Here is a 22238-nt window from a genome sequence, read left to right on the forward strand (position 1 = left end):
AGTCGGTCCTTATTGCATTGATCACCTCACGTACAACATCAATTTTCGTGTAGAAGAAGACTAAAAGACTAGAAAGTTCAAACCCAAAGTGGACGGAATGAGAACATCTCCTTAATTTCTTTTTTAGATTTATTGTGATAAGTGAGTTAAGCCATATTGAGTGGGACACTTACAAAGCAATTTAGTCATTTTATATATTTTTTTCTTCCAACTTAATAGCCCTCATTGTCATGTAGAATGAAGAAAAAATATTAGTTTAAGTTTTATCTCATTTTTAAGAGCCGGTATTATTTTGTAATGGTTAGTAATATTTAATTTATGTTTTAAGAGTCAGCTTTTAATGATGGGCTTGGCCCAAAAGTCCATCATATTAGGGTTAGAGTTTATTTCCAGTGTCTATTTAAATGTTCTTTGTACTCCTATGATATAAATTATGTTGAATAAAAACAGAAGTTTTGTTTGAGATGTGATTTTTCTTCTCTTTTGGTGGTGAGACTCTGCTAAGACCAGTGAAACTCTGGTTCAACCACCCCTTCTTAAAAGAAGATAAAAAATTTTCATTAAAAAAAAAAAAAAGTGGAGGTGGAATGAAATAGCTTTGAAATAGGCATTCTAATTTGAGAGGTATAGTTATTCCTCAATTTAAGGAATATGCATTCGTTCATGAGTAATGAGAATGGACATTCCTAGTGTTAGTGCCTTATCTTATTATTATTATTTTTTTGAAGAAATATTACTCATCTCATTAAAAAGTGAAATATATATATATATATATATATATATATATATATATATATATATATATATATATATATATATATATTTCATTTTACTATACAATTTAATTAAGACCAATTTGTGTCTTAAAAGATCTGGATGTCAAACTCTACCGTGCATAATGGTACGTTTAATTGAATTATTATTAGCTGTTTGCTTAATTTTCCCAACCGATTAGTATTGTCTACAACCTTTTGGAATAAATGAAGTCATAAAAGAGAACTTGAAAAGAGAGTCATAAATTAAAGAAGAGTAGAAAGAATTTCATCCGCCCACGACCTTTAATTTCTTATCGTTCACAATATATACTTGAACCCTATGCATTTCTAGGCATCACATGCATTTTGATGTCTAACTCTTTCACTAGCAAAATGGTTAGCAGCCATATCTATATGTCCGTTGTTCATCTCCTCCTGATTTTTTTCTTCTCTTTGCTTGCAACTGCATCCTACTTGCAAATTATCAAACCCCGTTTCATGCACCAAAAGCCCTATTTTTAGATGCTCCGAGATTGAGAAAAAAGCACTTCTTAGCTTCAAAGAAGGTCTCATAGATCCATCAGGTCGTCTCTTTTCTTGGGTTGGTGAGGATTGCTGCGATTGGACAGGCGTTACCTGTGACAACACCACCGGGCATGTCGTCAAGCTTGACCTCAAAAACCCATTTCCGGTGAGTGAATTTTATTTTCTCAATGAAGAAAGTTCGACCCCATATACAGAATATGAGTATCATCGTGATGAAGTAGAACAAGCTTACCACAAGTCATGCTTGGGGGGTAAGATAAGTCCTTCGTTACTCAATTTACAGCATTTGAGTTACCTAGACCTAAGCTTGAATAATTTTAATGGATACACTGTTCCGAGGTTTTTTGGTTCCCTTGAGAGTTTGACATATCTCAATCTCTCTTTCTCAATGTTTGCCGAAATTATTCCTACCCATCTTGGGAATCTATCAAGGCTACAATATCTAGACCTTAATTTGGGAAATATTAATCTTCAGAAAGTACTAAATTGGGTTGATGTGGTTAATATGCTCCCTTCCTTGGTGGAGTTGCACCTAGTTAACTGTGGACTTGTTAGTCTTCCTCAATCTATTTCCTCCATCAACTTCACATTGCTTTCAGTGCTTGATCTCTCTTCCAACAGTTTTAACTCCTTCATACCTCACTGGTTGTCAAATGTGAGTGGCCTTTCAACAATCAATCTTGATTCCAGTTCACTTAGAGGTGCTATTCCAATTGGTCTGGGACATCTAACCAGCTTGCGCAGCTTGAATATAGCTGGCAACCATTTTACTGGAAAGATTCCGAGCTCATTTGCCAACCTTTGCAATTTGCAAACATTATATCTGCGGAGCAACAATATAAGTGGGGAGATAACCGAGTTTGTGGACGGCTTGTCTCAATGTTCCAATAGTAGCATGGAGTATCTAGATTTGAGTAAAAATATGTTGCTTGGGGGGAACTTGCCCTATTCATTGGGAGGACTCAAGAATTTGAAAGCTATTGAATTCCAAGGTTGTTCTTTTTGGGGTTCAATTCCAGACTCTATCGGAAACATGTCTTCATTGCAAACATTTGACCTCTCGAACAATAAAATGAACGGAACGATTCCAGAAAGCATTGGGAAACTGTCAATGCTTGTTTCGTTGAGCCTTGCTCGGAATTCTTGGGAAGGTGTCCTAATTGAAGCTCATTTTCAAAATCTCACCCGATTAAAATCTCTTAGCTTGTCTACGAAATTTTCTGCGAATTGGACATTGGTTTTAGATGTCAAACACGATTGGGTTCCTCCTTTTATGCTAACGGAAATTAAATTAGAAAAGATGCAGATCGGCCCAAACTTTCCAGCGTGGCTAAAAACACAAAATGAACTCAAATATCTTTGGCTCAACAATGTTGGCATTTCTGACACCATTCCGCATGACCTTTGGAAGTTCTGCCCAAATGTCACCTCTTGGAGTCTATCCGGGAACAAACTACGTGGACAGGTACCATACTTTCAATTTCACCCTTTGGCATATTATATTGATTTGAGTTCCAACCACTTAGAGGGTCCACTCCCACTTTTTCCTGGTAATTTGAGTGACATATCTCTCTATAATAATATGTTTTCTGGACCTATTCCTGAAAACATAGTGGAGCTACTACCCAAGTTATCTTGGTTGGACCTGTCTTCAAATACAATTACTGGTAGAATTCCCTACTCTATTGGAAAGCTAAAGGAATTGACATGTCTTATTTTGAGAAACAATTCCCTATCCGGGAAACTACCCCCTCATTGGAAGGATTTACAACAGTTATGGTTGTTGGACTTGTCAGAGAACAATATATCCGGTAATGTTCCCAGTTCAATGCGACATCTGGGTTCATTAGGGGTATTATCATTGGGCCAAAATCATCTTGAAGGAGAGCTTCCCTCTTTCTTTAGAAACTATGGAAACTTGCAAACCCTTGATCTTGGAGGAAACAAATTCTCTGGAAAACTTCCAACATGGATAGGAGAAAGTCTACCAGATTTATTGAGGTTAAGCCTAAGGTCCAACTTGTTTTATGGGAACATACCTCAACAATTATGCCTTCTTTCAGGTTTTCGAATCCTAGACCTTGCACACAATGAATTTTCAGGAGCAATCCCTCAATGTTTAGGAAGCTTCAGCAATGATAAAAATAGTGAAATTCCATATGGTGAGCAAATGATGCTGGTTTCAAAAGGAAGAGAATATCTATACGTTGATTCAATCCTTTATCTTGTTCATTCAATAGACCTTTCGGGTAACAACCTATCAGGAGAAATACCTGATAATATAACAAGCATCTCAAAATTGGTCAGTTTGAATTTATCAATGAACCATCTGTCTGGCAAAATTCCTGAAAAAATCGGGAATTTACACATGTTAGAATCACTTGATCTCTCAATGAATGAGCTATCTGGTCCTATTCCTAAAAGCTTGTCTTCTTTGAACTTCTTAAGTCGCTTGAATTTGTCATTCAACAACTTGTCTGGAAAGATTCCAAATGGGAATCAACTTCAAACACTTCATGACTCTTCTATCTACGAAGGTAATGCTTTACTCTGTGGACCTCCTCTTTCGACCAAGTGTTCAGAAGATGAAATTAGACCGAGAGTAAAACCAAATGGTGGTAATAGAGTAGCCAACAAAAATGGAAAGGGAATTGAGTCAATCTTGTTCTACATTAGCATGGCAGCTGGATTTATTGTTGGATTTTGGGGAGTTTGTGGAACACTGATTATCAAAACTTCATGGAGACAAGCTTACTTCAGAAGCTTTGATAAATTGAAAGACAAGATTGTTGTGCTCGTTATGATCAAAATTGTTCACTTGCGACGGAAGTTCAAGTCGGAGAGAAGTTGAGGCTATAGGCATTGGAGCTTTCCTTAAGATGCATCAATTATGTATTATAAGTTTTTCATTTTGCTGTAATAATATACGCTCCAATCAAGTGTGTTAATGTCCTATATATATATGAATTATTTTAGTGTGAGACATTTTTGCTTTTATTCCATCCCACCAATCATTTTATCATCATATGAGAAACAAATGATTTTTAAATAGAATTCTTTTTCAACTTTGTTGGTACGACTATTAAAAAAGCTTATACTTCTCAAATATTAAGATATATATATAGCAATTGTATAAATTGGAGTGGAAAATTTTCTTTCAACCCAATTTGAAGGAAAAACCCCTTCCTTCATCTAGATATAACAAAGGCCGTTTCTATGCATTTTTTTTTCTTTGTTAATAGGTGTCCAGAGAACCATACAGAAACTTTACCATGCATAACCAACTTCTAGAATTGTAGGTAGGTTGTTTGCTTGGCCTCCCACACCAATTCGTCAATTGTTCGTCTATTCAAGGTAGACCAAAGCATGCACATTCTTGGTCGGCTTCATCTATTAAATGCAACAATTTCTGCTCAAGTTGGGCTCGCAAATGTTAGAAAATAATCGAAAGCAGAAAAACGAAATGCTCCTAAGGCGCGTTTCAACGTCGCTTTCCTTAAGAAATTATTTGCCCCCACCAGAAAGGTATGCAAAAAAGGTTACAGCAAATATTTCTCCAGGATACAATGGAGCCCAGAAACCTCTGTTTGTTTAATCTCGTTTTGCACTCACGAAAAATTAAACCCGAACACTCTCAGATTTTTCTATTATATCAAGAGACAGACAGAGACTCTTTTTAATTTTAAAATACAGAAGGTATCAGAAAAAGCATTGAAGATAAAAGAAATTTTATTATTTCTTTTAAAAACACTGTACAGCAGTTATTTCTGTATATTTCTGATAACTGGACAGCAGTTACTTCTGTATAATATTTAAATAACTGCTAATCTAACCGTCCATAACTGCTTCCATAACAGTCATAAACTGCTGTTTCAACAGACACTTAAATCTGACCATCAGATCAAATAACTGTCTATGATTGATTAATAATAACCATTAGATCGTTATTAATTAATCTCAACCATTAGATCAAATGTGATTTGACCTCACAGTTTATTTATTTGATTGTCCAGTAAATCCGACCATTGGATCTACCTAAGAAGCATCCTATGGTTTAGATTAAACCACTAGATCAATTGATCATGACCATCCAAAATCGAAAGGTCATGATTAGATTGCTCCGAGCTCCGATGCTTCGTGCTAAGTGCCAAGTGCGCCATCAAAGCGCCACTAGCGCCCTACAGCCCACTGCCACGCGCGCGCGTGCGTGCGTGTGCGTCCGGTGCTTCGCACCGTACTATAGTATACACATAAGAGTATACACCTAAGCATTACTTTAAATGCTTAAAGTGTGTTGGGCCTTATAAATGCCAACTTCGGTTTCTCTTTTTCCCATGTGGGACTATCTTCATTTAATGCTTTTAAATACCTTCCTTTTAAATCATTCCCAAGACACAAAATAAATATTTATATACATATTAATTTTGAAAATACTTTAACAATCCCCCACCATTTTCAAAATCAAAACACAACTTGACTATAATAGGAAAAAGCATGCATAAATGAAGGTGTCTTGAGGACTTGAACCTTTACTTAGTGATAATATGTCAGAGCTAATCAGAATACCATGGTAGACAAGCTTTGAACCAGTTATCCTATTTGACTAGCCGGGCACATCTCACACATGCTTTTTCTTCTCTTTGAGTAGTTCTAGAAGCCGACACGTGGATTGGCCTTGTGTCAATATCCTGGTTTCATGAGCGCTCTAGAGACAAAACCTTAGTCTCATAGAAGGCGGCACCACCTCCGACACTCATATAGGTAAGCTTATCAAAAGTGCCCTGTAACTGATACACTTCAACATAAATCTGTTATAAGCCTATTAAGTGCAAAATGCACAACCTCCATTTTAACATTACAGATTCCAAGCACCTTAGCCTTGAGATGGTTTATTAGTTTAAAAACTAATATTATATGGGTGCTTGCGATCACATCATATAGTGTACTTTAGCTCATTGAACTCAAGATCTTAATAATTTAAGTGTTGAGTTGAGTTTCCACTATTGGTGATCTAAAGGTTTTAACCCCATCTCCTTTGATGTTTTCCACACCAAATCCCTTGCAAGTCCTTTAGTTAATGGATCTGCTAAATTTTGAACAGATCTCACAAAATCAATTGTAATTACTCCATCAGTGAGTAATTGCCTTACATAACTATGCCTTAAACCAATATGCCTCGATTTGCCATTATAAATATGACTATAAGCCCGCGACAGTGTTGCTTGACTATCACAATGTAAAGAAACAGGAGGCATAGGTTTAGGCCACAAATGAATTTCCATTAATAAATTCCTTATCCATTCCGCTTCTTTGCTACAAGAAGCTAATGCCACAAACTCTGCCGCCATGGTAGAGTCTGTAATAAGGGTCTGTTTCTTAGAACCCCAGGAAATAGCTCCTCCACCAAGGGTGAATATCCACCCACTGGTTGATTTGTGATCATCGTTATCCGTGATCCAACTAGCATCCGTATATCCTTCCAATACTGTAGGATACCCGCTGTACAAAATTCCATAATTAATGGTTTTCTTTAAATATTTAAGAATCCTTTGTACAGCAATCCAATGAATATGACTAGGGTTACTAGTATATCTACTCATTTTACCTACTGCATATGCAATATCAGGTCTAGTACATGTCATTGCATACATCAAGCAACCAATAACTCTAGCAAATTGTAATTGGTCTACAGCTCTACCAGTATTAGGATATAATTTCATGCTAGTATCAAAAGGTGTAGTCACAGGTTTACTATCAAACTGATTAAACCTTTTGAGAACTTTTTCAATATAATGTGATTGAGTAAGAATTAAATTTCCATTATTTCTAATAATTCTAATACCAAGAATCACATCAGCTATACCCAAATCTTTCATGTCAAAATTAGAAGACAAAAAATTCTTAGTATTAACAATGCTATCATAATCAGTACCAAAAATCAACATATCATCAACATATAAACATATAATGACTCCTTGATTTTTATAAAACTTACTATAAACACATTTATCAGAATCATGGATTTTAAAACCATTTGCAATTGCAGCTTGATCAAATTTTTCATGCCATTGTTTAGGAGCTTGTTTAAGACCATAGAGAGATTTAACTAATTTACAAACTTTACGTTCTTGATTAGGCAAAACAAATCCCTCTGGTTGATGCATATAAATTTCTTCTTCAAGCTCACCATTTAAAAAAGCAGTTTTAACATCCATTTGATGAATATCAAATTTATAAATAGATGCTAAAGCAATTAATGTTCTAATAGTAGCAATCCTAGCAACAGGAGCATAAGTATCAAAATAATCCAAACCTTCTTTTTGTTTAAATCCTTTAGCAACCAACCTTGCTTTGAATTTTTCTATGGTTCCATCTACCTTCAATTTTCTTCTAAAAATCCATTTACAACCAATAGGAGTGGAACCAGGGGGTAAGTCTACTAAAATCCACGTGTTATTACCTATTATAGAATCCATTTCATCATTAATGGCTTCCTTCCAAAATTCAGAATCTTGAGACTTCATAGCCTCTTCATATGTCAAAGGATCCGAATCTATATTAGGTGATATCATCTTTTGCTTACAAGATGAATCTCTAGATCCTTCAACCAAATATACAATGAAATCTGGTCCAAAAGATTTTTCTTTTCTCATTCTTTTGCCCCTCCTTATTTCAGAAGGTTCACCTGGTTCACCAGATTCATTGTTATTTTTTATAGGTTCCACCATCTTATCATTAATAGATGGAATTGAGGTGAACCTATGTTCATAAAATTCCGCATCTCTGGATTCTATAACGGTATTTACCTCAACAGAAAGATTAGGTTCAATTACTAAGAACCTATAACCTTTACTATGTTGTGCATAACCTAAGAAAATGCATTCAATGGCTTTTTGTCCCAATTTCCTGATTTTTGGCTCAGGTAATCTGACAATAGCTCTACACCCCCACACCTTAAAATAACTAAGGTTGGGTTTTCTTTTCTTCCATAATTCATATGGAGTAACCTTGGAATTCTTTTGAGGTATTCTGTTTAAAATATAACACGCAGAAAGAATAGCTTCTCCCCAAAAACTTTTATTTAGTCCAGAATTACAAAGCAAGGCATTTACCATTTCAACTAAAGTTCTGTTTTTCCTTTCTGCAACTCCATTTTGTTGTGGAGTATACGCAATGGATGTTTCATGAATAATGCCTACAGATTCACAATATGAAGGAAAATAATATTCTCCTCCTCTATCGGATCTGAGGCATTTAATTCTAACATCACATTGATTTTCAACTTCTGTTTTGTAAACTTTAAAATTTTCCAGAACTTCATCTTTTGAAAACATAAGATAAACATAACAGTATTTTGAAAAATCATCAATGAAAGTTACAAAATACTTTTTGCCTCCTCTTGTAGGATTACCATGCATATCACAAACATCACTATGTACAAGTTGTAACAAAATTGAAGATCTATCAATTTTTGGAAAAGGTTTTCTGGTAATTTTTGTTTGCATGCAAATTCTACATTTATCAATCATATCATTTACAGATTTAGGAATCAAATTTAAAACAACCATATCATGCATTCTTCTAGTATTAACATGACCTAATCTATTATGCCATAAAGAAATTGAGTCAATCAAATAAGCAGAATTGTTAACTTTATTAATAAGGTTCAACTTAAACATCCCTTCAAACAGATAACCCTTCCCAACAAAAACACCTCCTTTGGTCAGCACAAACTGATCTGACTCAAAGACAGCCTTAAAACCAAATTTATTAAGAAGACCTCCAGACACAAGGTTCTTCCTAATTTCAGGTACGAAATAAACATCAGTTAAAGACAGAACTTTTCCAGAAGTGAATTCAAGATTCACTGTTCCTTTGCCTTTGACAACAGCAGTGGAAGAATTTCCCATAAAGAGAACACAATTTTCCACCGTTTCAAAGGTCTTGAAAAGACTCCTTTCCTTGCATATGTGCCTGGTTGCACATGAATCAATCCACCACGAACCCTCTTCCTCGAGCATAAAAATCTCGGAAATCATTGCCACAAACTCTTTCGAGTCAGAATCCTGCTGTTTCTTTTTCAGAAAACGGCAGTCTCTCTTAAAATGGCCTGGCTTGCCACAATAGTAGCAACCACCCTTAATCTTCTTCTCATGGTTCTGGTCCGGCTTTTGATTCTTAAAGTTCTTCCTCTTCTTCTGATTGGGCTTTTTGAATTGAGAGGGCTTCTTTGAAGAATTCCCTTCCTTTCCTTCCTCCACCATATGCACTTTCGAGGACAGAACTCCTTGCTCTTCATTTTCTTTGATTTTCAATTCTTCCTCTATCTGAAAGTGTTGGCCTAACTGATCAACAGTTATCTCCTCCTTTTTGTGTTTCAGAATCTTTCTCTGTTCTTTCCAGGAGGGAGGAAGTTTATCAATGATGGATGAGACAGCAATTTCCTCATCCATTTTCATGTTATGCTGACCAAATTGACTCAAAATATGCAGAATTTCGTTAAATTGTTCAACAATAGGTCTAGCATCAACCATTCTGTAATTCATAAATTTAGAGGCCAAGAACTTCTTACTTGTAGCATCTTCTAAAAGATACTTAGCCTCGAGTGCATCCCAGACATCTTTGGCCGTTGATTTGCTTTGGTAGATGTCGAACAGAGAATCCACCATAGCATTGCAGATGTGGCCCTTGCAGATGTAGTCATCCTGCTCCCATTTCATCCTTGTCCGAGTATCAGCAATTGTCTCGTTCTCATGCGCTTCAGGTTTGGGAGTTGTAAGCACATAAGCCACCCTCAGTCCAGCAAGGAGGAAATGCATCTTCTTCTGCCATCGCTTGAATGAGGAACCATCAAACCTTTCGAGTTTGATGAAATCAGCAGCAAGTTCTTTCAGAGATTGCGGTGCCATTGAAGCAAAAATAATTTCTTAAGATTGTTAGAAAATAATCGAAAGCAGAAAAACGAAATGCTCCTAAGGCGCGTTTCAACGTCGCTTTCCTTAAGAAATTATTTGCCCCCACCAGAAAGGTATGCAAAAAAGGTTACAGCAAATATTTCTCCAGGATACAATGGAGCCCAGAAACCTCTGTTTGTTTAATCTCGTTTTGCACTCACGAAAAATTAAACCCGAACACTCTCAGATTTTTCTATTATATCAAGAGACAGACAGAGACTCTTTTTAATTTTAAAATACAGAAGGTATCAGAAAAAGCATTGAAGATAAAAGAAATTTTATTATTTCTTTTAAAAACACTGTACAGCAGTTATTTCTGTATATTTCTGATAACTGGACAGCAGTTACTTCTGTATAATATTTAAATAACTGCTAATCTAACCGTCCATAACTGCTTCCATAACAGTCATAAACTGCTGTTTCAACAGACACTTAAATCTGACCATCAGATCAAATAACTGTCTATGATTGATTAATAATAACCATTAGATCGTTATTAATTAATCTCAACCATTAGATCAAATGTGATTTGACCTCACAGTTTATTTATTTGATTGTCCAGTAAATCCGACCATTGGATCTACCTAAGAAGCATCCTATGGTTTAGATTAAACCACTAGATCAATTGATCATGACCATCCAAAATCGAAAGGTCATGATTAGATTGCTCCGAGCTCCGATGCTTCGTGCTAAGTGCCAAGTGCGCCATCAAAGCGCCACTAGCGCCCTACAGCCCACTGCCACGCGCGCGCGTGCGTGCGTGTGCGTCCGGTGCTTCGCACCGTACTATAGTATACACATAAGAGTATACACCTAAGCATTACTTTAAATGCTTAAAGTGTGTTGGGCCTTATAAATGCCAACTTCGGTTTCTCTTTTTCCCATGTGGGACTATCTTCATTTAATGCTTTTAAATACCTTCCTTTTAAATCATTCCCAAGACACAAAATAAATATTTATATACATATTAATTTTGAAAATACTTTAACAATCCCCCACCATTTTCAAAATCAAAACACAACTTGACTATAATAGGAAAAAGCATGCATAAATGAAGGTGTCTTGAGGACTTGAACCTTTACTTAGTGATAATATGTCAGAGCTAATCAGAATACCATGGTAGACAAGCTTTGAACCAGTTATCCTATTTGACTAGCCGGGCACATCTCACACATGCTTTTTCTTCTCTTTGAGTAGTTCTAGAAGCCGACACGTGGATTGGCCTTGTGTCAATATCCTGGTTTCATGAGCGCTCTAGAGACAAAACCTTAGTCTCATAGAAGGCGGCACCACCTCCGACACTCATATAGGTAAGCTTATCAAAAGTGCCCTGTAACTGATACACTTCAACATAAATCTGTTATAAGCCTATTAAGTGCAAAATGCACAACCTCCATTTTAACATTACAGATTCCAAGCACCTTAGCCTTGAGATGGTTTATTAGTTTAAAAACTAATATTATATGGGTGCTTGCGATCACATCATATAGTGTACTTTAGCTCATTGAACTCAAGATCTTAATAATTTAAGTGTTGAGTTGAGTTTCCACTATTGGTGATCTAAAGGTTTTAACCCCATCTCCTTTGATGTTTTCCACACCAAATCCCTTGCAAGTCCTTTAGTTAATGGATCTGCTAAATTTTGAACAGATCTCACAAAATCAATTGTAATTACTCCATCAGTGAGTAATTGCCTTACATAACTATGCCTTAAACCAATATGCCTCGATTTGCCATTATAAATATGACTATAAGCCCGCGACAGTGTTGCTTGACTATCACAATGTAAAGAAACAGGAGGCATAGGTTTAGGCCACAAATGAATTTCCATTAATAAATTCCTTATCCATTCCGCTTCTTTGCTACAAGAAGCTAATGCCACAAACTCTGCCGCCATGGTAGAGTCTGTAATAAGGGTCTGTTTCTTAGAACCCCAGGAAATAGCTCCTCCACCAAGGGTGAATATCCACCCACTGGTTGATTTGTGATCATCGTTATCCGTGATCCAACTAGCATCCGTATATCCTTCCAATACTGTAGGATACCCGCTGTACAAAATTCCATAATTAATGGTTTTCTTTAAATATTTAAGAATCCTTTGTACAGCAATCCAATGAATATGACTAGGGTTACTAGTATATCTACTCATTTTACCTACTGCATATGCAATATCAGGTCTAGTACATGTCATTGCATACATCAAGCAACCAATAACTCTAGCAAATTGTAATTGGTCTACAGCTCTACCAGTATTAGGATATAATTTCATGCTAGTATCAAAAGGTGTAGTCACAGGTTTACTATCAAACTGATTAAACCTTTTGAGAACTTTTTCAATATAATGTGATTGAGTAAGAATTAAATTTCCATTATTTCTAATAATTCTAATACCAAGAATCACATCAGCTATACCCAAATCTTTCATGTCAAAATTAGAAGACAAAAAATTCTTAGTATTAACAATGCTATCATAATCAGTACCAAAAATCAACATATCATCAACATATAAACATATAATGACTCCTTGATTTTTATAAAACTTACTATAAACACATTTATCAGAATCATGGATTTTAAAACCATTTGCAATTGCAGCTTGATCAAATTTTTCATGCCATTGTTTAGGAGCTTGTTTAAGACCATAGAGAGATTTAACTAATTTACAAACTTTACGTTCTTGATTAGGCAAAACAAATCCCTCTGGTTGATGCATATAAATTTCTTCTTCAAGCTCACCATTTAAAAAAGCAGTTTTAACATCCATTTGATGAATATCAAATTTATAAATAGATGCTAAAGCAATTAATGTTCTAATAGTAGCAATCCTAGCAACAGGAGCATAAGTATCAAAATAATCCAAACCTTCTTTTTGTTTAAATCCTTTAGCAACCAACCTTGCTTTGAATTTTTCTATGGTTCCATCTACCTTCAATTTTCTTCTAAAAATCCATTTACAACCAATAGGAGTGGAACCAGGGGGTAAGTCTACTAAAATCCACGTGTTATTACCTATTATAGAATCCATTTCATCATTAATGGCTTCCTTCCAAAATTCAGAATCTTGAGACTTCATAGCCTCTTCATATGTCAAAGGATCCGAATCTATATTAGGTGATATCATCTTTTGCTTACAAGATGAATCTCTAGATCCTTCAACCAAATATACAATGAAATCTGGTCCAAAAGATTTTTCTTTTCTCATTCTTTTGCCCCTCCTTATTTCAGAAGGTTCACCTGGTTCACCAGATTCATTGTTATTTTTTATAGGTTCCACCATCTTATCATTAATAGATGGAATTGAGGTGAACCTATGTTCATAAAATTCCGCATCTCTGGATTCTATAACGGTATTTACCTCAACAGAAAGATTAGGTTCAATTACTAAGAACCTATAACCTTTACTATGTTGTGCATAACCTAAGAAAATGCATTCAATGGCTTTTTGTCCCAATTTCCTGATTTTTGGCTCAGGTAATCTGACAATAGCTCTACACCCCCACACCTTAAAATAACTAAGGTTGGGTTTTCTTTTCTTCCATAATTCATATGGAGTAACCTTGGAATTCTTTTGAGGTATTCTGTTTAAAATATAACACGCAGAAAGAATAGCTTCTCCCCAAAAACTTTTATTTAGTCCAGAATTACAAAGCAAGGCATTTACCATTTCAACTAAAGTTCTGTTTTTCCTTTCTGCAACTCCATTTTGTTGTGGAGTATACGCAATGGATGTTTCATGAATAATGCCTACAGATTCACAATATGAAGGAAAATAATATTCTCCTCCTCTATCGGATCTGAGGCATTTAATTCTAACATCACATTGATTTTCAACTTCTGTTTTGTAAACTTTAAAATTTTCCAGAACTTCATCTTTTGAAAACATAAGATAAACATAACAGTATTTTGAAAAATCATCAATGAAAGTTACAAAATACTTTTTGCCTCCTCTTGTAGGATTACCATGCATATCACAAACATCACTATGTACAAGTTGTAACAAAATTGAAGATCTATCAATTTTTGGAAAAGGTTTTCTGGTAATTTTTGTTTGCATGCAAATTCTACATTTATCAATCATATCATTTACAGATTTAGGAATCAAATTTAAAACAACCATATCATGCATTCTTCTAGTATTAACATGACCTAATCTATTATGCCATAAAGAAATTGAGTCAATCAAATAAGCAGAATTGTTAACTTTATTAATAAGGTTCAACTTAAACATCCCTTCAAACAGATAACCCTTCCCAACAAAAACACCTCCTTTGGTCAGCACAAACTGATCTGACTCAAAGACAGCCTTAAAACCAAATTTATTAAGAAGACCTCCAGACACAAGGTTCTTCCTAATTTCAGGTACGAAATAAACATCAGTTAAAGACAGAACTTTTCCAGAAGTGAATTCAAGATTCACTGTTCCTTTGCCTTTGACAACAGCAGTGGAAGAATTTCCCATAAAGAGAACACAATTTTCCACCGTTTCAAAGGTCTTGAAAAGACTCCTTTCCTTGCATATGTGCCTGGTTGCACATGAATCAATCCACCACGAACCCTCTTCCTCGAGCATAAAAATCTCGGAAATCATTGCCACAAACTCTTTCGAGTCAGAATCCTGCTGTTTCTTTTTCAGAAAACGGCAGTCTCTCTTAAAATGGCCTGGCTTGCCACAATAGTAGCAACCACCCTTAATCTTCTTCTCATGGTTCTGGTCCGGCTTTTGATTCTTAAAGTTCTTCCTCTTCTTCTGATTGGGCTTTTTGAATTGAGAGGGCTTCTTTGAAGAATTCCCTTCCTTTCCTTCCTCCACCATATGCACTTTCGAGGACAGAACTCCTTGCTCTTCATTTTCTTTGATTTTCAATTCTTCCTCTATCTGAAAGTGTTGGCCTAACTGATCAACAGTTATCTCCTCCTTTTTGTGTTTCAGAATCTTTCTCTGTTCTTTCCAGGAGGGAGGAAGTTTATCAATGATGGATGAGACAGCAATTTCCTCATCCATTTTCATGTTATGCTGACCAAATTGACTCAAAATATGCAGAATTTCGTTAAATTGTTCAACAATAGGTCTAGCATCAACCATTCTGTAATTCATAAATTTAGAGGCCAAGAACTTCTTACTTGTAGCATCTTCTAAAAGATACTTAGCCTCGAGTGCATCCCAGACATCTTTGGCCGTTGATTTGCTTTGGTAGATGTCGAACAGAGAATCCACCATAGCATTGCAGATGTGGCCCTTGCAGATGTAGTCATCCTGCTCCCATTTCATCCTTGTCCGAGTATCAGCAATTGTCTCGTTCTCATGCGCTTCAGGTTTGGGAGTTGTAAGCACATAAGCCACCCTCAGTCCAGCAAGGAGGAAATGCATCTTCTTCTGCCATCGCTTGAATGAGGAACCATCAAACCTTTCGAGTTTGATGAAATCAGCAGCAAGTTCTTTCAGAGATTGCGGTGCCATTGAAGCAAAAATAATTTCTTAAGATTGTTAGAAAATAATCGAAAGCAGAAAAACGAAATGCTCCTAAGGCGCGTTTCAACGTCGCTTTCCTTAAGAAATTATTTGCCCCCACCAGAAAGGTATGCAAAAAAGGTTACAGCAAATATTTCTCCAGGATACAATGGAGCCCAGAAACCTCTGTTTGTTTAATCTCGTTTTGCACTCACGAAAAATTAAACCCGAACACTCTCAGATTTTTCTATTATATCAAGAGACAGACAGAGACTCTTTTTAATTTTAAAATACAGAAGGTATCAGAAAAAGCATTGAAGATAAAAGAAATTTTATTATTTCTTTTAAAAACACTGTACAGCAGTTATTTCTGTATATTTCTGATAACTGGACAGCAGTTACTTCTGTATAATATTTAAATAACTGCTAATCTAACCGTCCATAACTGCTTCCATAACAGTCATAAACTGCTGTTTCAACAGACACTTAAATCTGACCATCAGATCAAATAACTGTCTATGATTGATTAATAATAACCATTAGATCGTTATTAATTAATCTCAACCATTAGATCAAATGTGATTTGACCTCACAGTTTATTTATTTGATTGTCCAGTAAATCCGACCATTGGATCTACCTAAGAAGCATCCTATGGTTTAGATTAAACCACTAGATCAATTGATCATGACCATCCAAAATCGAAAGGTCATGATTAGATTGCTCCGAGCTCCGATGCTTCGTGCTAAGTGCCAAGTGCGCCATCAAAGCGCCACTAGCGCCCTACAGCCCACTGCCACGCGCGCGCGTGCGTGCGTGTGCGTCCGGTGCTTCGCACCGTACTATAGTATACACATAAGAGTATACACCTAAGCATTACTTTAAATGCTTAAAGTGTGTTGGGCCTTATAAATGCCAACTTCGGTTTCTCTTTTTCCCATGTGGGACTATCTTCATTTAATGCTTTTAAATACCTTCCTTTTAAATCATTCCCAAGACACAAAATAAATATTTATATACATATTAATTTTGAAAATACTTTAACAGCAAACTAGAACCAAAATAATTAAGTTCTAACAAATGCAAAACTTGTATTCAAAATTTATTATCAAACCATCATTTTATTTCCAAACTTTAATTTGTAAAAGTCAAGCCAAAATTACAGGGATTGATAAATGATATAAATCCATTGCCTACATATCTCATCTTCAAATTCATCATTGGATTTATGGGACACACATTGGATCCCACAAATTTAATGGTAGATTTGAAACTTAGTTGTATGGAGATGTGTAGGAGATATGTAGGTGATGTACGTGTATCATTTCTCCTATATTTACATTTATATCATTTATCTATTATAGAACTAGCTACTTGCCTAATCACTTTTTAATAATCAAGATTTAACACCAAATATGCAACTCATAATCAAAGTAGTATATCTTTGAAATTTAGCGATGATCTAATGTTAATTATTATTCTGCATATGCATACAACAAATTAATACACAAAGATATATACATTTGCATTATATCGAGGCAACTGATAACCTATCCGCAGCACATAATTCGTCAAGCAAAATTTCAGAGAGATTATCCCTTTACGCAAGAGACCATCACCTTCCAGATTACAATATACCAAGCAACTGAAAAGTTTAACAAATTTTAGCGATAATAATAGGTGAAGCTAGCTATCAAAGCTGTTATTTATAAATCCTAGCAGTAATTGAATTCCTCCTTGGATGGTTCTCATTTAAATCTCAAAGAATTACAAAAACTCGAGGGCATAGTACTCCTGATAAGACCAACAACCAAGCAGGAAAAACTTGAACTATAACAAAATCATAACAGAAAATAGAGGAAAAGCAAAGCCCTACTATGATACTATCTAAATAAACTGAGCTATTAAATCCAAAACCAAGCATGCCTTGAACAAATAACGAAACCTCATTTTATTTTTTCACAAATATTTTTTATTTTTTCATTCAATCATATTAACATATAAAAATCAATTTTTATTCACAACTTTAAAATATTAATATAAAATATTTTTAAAAAATTAACCTAATAATTTGAGTTTTAGCAGTGGTCTGGCGAGGGCCTGTCGGTAGTTTGGTGATGGTCAGCAGTGGCGGATGATGGCCTGGTGGTGGTTCGACAGTGGTCCGAGTGTGGTTTAGGGTGGCTTGACAGTGGTTCGGCAATGGCTCGATAGTGGTTCAGGGTGGCTCGGGAGTGGTACGAGGTGACTTTGTGGTGGTTCAAAGGTGGCTCGTTGGTGGTTCAGAGTGGTTCGGTGGTGACCCAGTGATGGTCCGGTGGTGGCTCGATGGTAGTCTTAGGGTGGCTCGGTGGTGGTCTGAGGTGGCTTGGTGGTGGTCCAGCAGGGGTCCAATGATAGTTCAGCGGTTTGAGAAAGAGAAACTCAAACTTGGAAAATGATTTACGAAATTTAAAAATAGAAATCATTTTTCGAAACTAAATAAGTTTTTTTTGGTCAAACCGAAAATATTTTCGGCTTGAGTATTATTTTTTGTCTCACGAAACACCGGAAAATACAGAAAATATTTTTCAAAAAATATTTTACGCTGAAACAAACGGAGCATTAATTTTCTAAATTGATGAAAAGTTTCAGAAAAACTACAGTTAGTGCTCTAAGAGAAAGAATGTTGGAGATAGTAGAGGAGATTTGCCAATTTTGGAATATGTTGCGATGCTGTAGAGCTAGAGTACTGACAATCTCCGAGTCACCTTCCAAGGAGAACCGAGGGTGAAAATTAATCTGCATATGCTTCACCTTGATTTGGGTCGCAAGAGGGGCTGATGAGAGACCCTCTTGATCTCTACATACCGTAGCAGTTATCATTTTCATATATAAATGAGTAATGATTCACTACCACCTAAATATACAACTTTTCACCACCTTACCTATGTGGCAAGGTGGTCCCCCACCTTAATTTATTTTTAAAAAATAAAAAAACTCAAAAAATAGTGGAGGACCACCTTGCCACATAGGCAAGGTGGTAAAAAATTGTATATTTAGGTGGTAGTGAATCATTTCTCTATATAAATTATAGAAAATTTTTTACAAATCGATTTATAGAAAATTTCTGTTTATCATAAATGGAACTTTTGTGCAATTTGCAAATAGACGACTCCAAGCGTAGAGTCTTTGCATTTAGATAAACTCTCACTCCCAAATTGGACGGAAATTACATCTACTCTTGGATTTATTGTGAATGAATGAAGAGAGTGAATACACAGAAATTCCATATATACTGGTATTATTGTCCCATCACGACATTAATTAAATGACTTTATCAATTATATGTATGATATATGACTTGAGCAAGGAGTCTTGGTATTGAGATAAACTTCCAAACCCAATGTGCACGACCAGGATAACAATCTTGTCTTCTTTTATTTCTTATGGTCTGTAGTCTTTGCATGCAATGAGATAAAATTCCAAACCCAAAGTGGACGCATTCAGAACAATCACATCACAACGTTGAATAAATACAAGGACTCCTAAAATTTTTTAATTAAAAAAATAAAAAATAAAAAATCAAAGGGTGACTCGGCATATTATTTTGATTTAACCATTTGAATTCCATCAAGTTAGACGGCCCACTCCCACTCTTTCCAGGTAATTTGAGACACATAAGTCTCGATCATAATATGTTTTCTGGACCTATTTTTGGAAACATATGGGAGCTACTATCCAAGTTACATTTGCTAGACCTGTCTTCAAATTCAATTACTGAAAAAATTCTCTATTCTATTGGAATGCTAAAGGAATTGAAAATTTTTGTTTCGAAAAACAATTCGCTATCCGGGAAACTACCCCCTCATTGGAAGGATTTAGATCAGTTAACGGTCTTAGACTTAGCAAATAACAATATACGGAGTGCAAGTCTTGGAAGTTTAAGGGGCTAAATTGTATTTTTTTCGCATATGCGAATGCGGATAACGGTTAATATTCGTATCTGCATTTCCTTTAGGTATATTATATATATATATATATATATATATATATATATATATATATATATATATATATATATATATATATATATATGACTTATGTACTCTTTATTGATTATCACTTGGAAATTATTGACATCGTAGGGTCCTTAAGCGGAATTTAAGAGGCAATTTGCAAATTAAGCGTGGATTCTTTGGATTTGTAGAAAATGTTACATCTCCTTTATTTCTCATTGTCTACTTTTTTTGGATTTGTTCTTGGTTAGTTGAGAAATTGGATATGTGCATGAAAAGTCCTCACTGAATCATTTAATCCATCGATCGATAACATCACACTCATCAAACACACAAAAATGGTTTTTACCTCTATGTCAAACCAACAAACATAGAGGTAAAAACAAATTTGGGTTTGATAAGAACCTCAATATTTAACAAATTTGAATGGAAACAACAAATCCCATAGACTTATGATTACGTGAATATCATCACCTCAAGCAATCAATCAACAAACATTATATTAAATCTTCCAACATGTTCGTCTCTAATTATGTAAACTTGATTGATTGTCATTTGCAAATATCATCAGGGCTTAGGGGCCCTTGTGGAATTTAACTGGCAATTTGCATCTTGAAGACTCCAAGTGTGGTTCTTTAAATTGACACAAACTTCTAAACCCAATGTGCACGGACCAGGATAATCATATTGACTTCTTTTATGTCTTAGGGCCTGCAGTCTTTGCATTGAGATAAAACTCCAAACCCAAAGTGGACGCATTCAGAACAATATAATCTTGACTTCTTTTTTGGATTTATTGCGATGAGTTAGTCAAGCCATGAGTGGGATACTTTCAAAGTCCTCAGTGGTGTGATCACATCACAACTTTGAATAAATACAAGGACTCTCAAATTTTTGAGAAATGATCCATACACTCATTTCTCACAACAGCTCCACAACAAGCTGACGTGGCTGGTAATATTTTATCATTTTTTTACAAAAAGAAATGAAAACAAAACAAAAAAATAATAAAATATTATCAGCTACGTCAGCTTGTTGTGAGGCTGTTGTAAGAAATGAATGTAGGGATCATTTCTCCAAATTTTTTTATTTAAAAAAAAAAAAAAAAAAAAAAACTAAGGGGTGTCTCGGCAGCCACCCCTTGGCTGGGGTGACTTGCGAGCTACCCCTAATGGCGACTCCGGGGTGGCCTGAAGTCCACCGCTGCGGAAGCAGAGGGTGGCGCGTAGCCACCCCATGGGCCGAACGTGGGTCTGGAGTGGCGCGCGCCATCCCAAAGCCGCCACCACTGGGGTGGCTCGAAGGCCACCCCCACCTCGGATGGCTCGCTGGCTGCCCCAGATAAGGGGTGGCTGCTGTGGTGTATTAATGGAATCTGCTAGATATTTTGATGGAATTTGACTGCAGGGAATAATTTGTATTTTTGGCATACTCCATGATATAATCACACATTGTATTAATAAAGTATTAGGACTCTGTTATAGTGGTGGTATAATTCAATGGTTCTATAGAAATTTTTAAGTGGATGGTGATAAAGTCCATTGAGTTTTACTCTTCCACAAAAGGCACCTTAAGGGAAGAGGTTTACTCAAGTCTTATAAAGCTCACAATCCAAGCATACCTTAGCAATGTGAAACTCTTAACATGCCCCATTACGTGTGACACTATTGTGCAAACACGTATACAACGGGAGGGAAGACCCAACATTGTCCAAGGTCCTGAAGCTCTCATATCATGATAAAGTCTATTGAGTTTTACTTTTTCACAAAAGACACCTTAAGGGAAGAGGTTTGCTAAAAGCTTATAAAGCCCACAACCCAAACATATCTTGCCAATGTGAGACTCTTAATAGATGGAAATGTATTGGGCGTGAGTTCGAATCTCGCAATAAAAATCTTTAGACAAGTTTGGTATTGTTAGTTGCTTTAGGTTCTACTCATTTTCTGGCGGGGCTAGATTAGGCTATGACCAGGGGAGGAAATTAGGCTATGACCAGCTCCCCCAAGTTGGGGGGGCCAAATTGAAAAAAAAAAGTTTTGGGGGGGGCCAAAATTAGAAAAAATAATAAAATTTGGGGCAAAATTTTAATTTTTTTAATTTTTTTTTTTTTTGGGAGAACCTTGGGGCTTGGGGGGGCCTGGGCCCCCCCAAGCCCCAAGGTGGCTCCGCCCCTGGCTATGACTCAATTGGGCTTGAGGGAGCGCCTACGGTTTTCTACCATCTAGGCTTCTCCTATCAATAGTTCCCAGCGGAAAAGTGCAACTGTGGTCATGACCAGGTAAAGTAGTTACAGTACATTGGTTGCTCCCTTCTACCATTTTTTTTAATTAGAAGGAAATATATATATATATAGACTCTGAACACTTGGTAAGAAGGCCTAACATAATATGTTGGTATAGAATGTTAATTCGGGTAAATTACAATTTCTCCTGTAACGTAAACTATGTTTTGTTGTTTACACAAGGAAAGGTGGATGTCTTAAAGCACATGAGTGACCAAGATCTGTTAGCCCCTTACCTGCACTTATGCTAATTTTTT

The 22238-nt window shown here is 35.8% G+C and overlaps 1 protein-coding gene across 1 annotated transcript; it reads left to right on the forward strand.

Annotated features, from left to right (window-relative positions):
• Window positions 1–1148: 1148 nt before the first annotated feature.
• On the forward strand, window positions 1149–4194 carry LOC133869290 (receptor-like protein EIX2). The gene is made up of 2 exons (XM_062306243.1): window positions 1149–1171; window positions 1278–4194. The coding sequence occupies exons 1-2, from the start codon at window positions 1149–1151 to the stop codon at window positions 4150–4152; spliced, it is 2898 nt and encodes a 965-aa protein (XP_062162227.1). The 3' UTR covers window positions 4153–4194.
• The last annotated feature ends 18044 nt before the right edge of the window (window positions 4195–22238 follow it).

Source organism: Alnus glutinosa, chromosome 5, assembly GCF_958979055.1.
Source record: "Alnus glutinosa chromosome 5, dhAlnGlut1.1, whole genome shotgun sequence".
Lineage (NCBI taxonomy): Eukaryota > Viridiplantae > Streptophyta > Magnoliopsida > Fagales > Betulaceae > Alnus > Alnus glutinosa.

Excerpts from the sequence above, each read along its gene's own strand:
- LOC133869290 (XM_062306243.1), top strand. The coding sequence starts at position 1,149 with ATGGTTAGCAGCCATATCTATAT. Across the intron at positions 1,172-1,277 it reads GTTAGCAGCCATATCTATAT|ATGCTCCGAGATTGAGAAAA; the intron begins GTCCGTTGTTCA and ends CCCTATTTTTAG.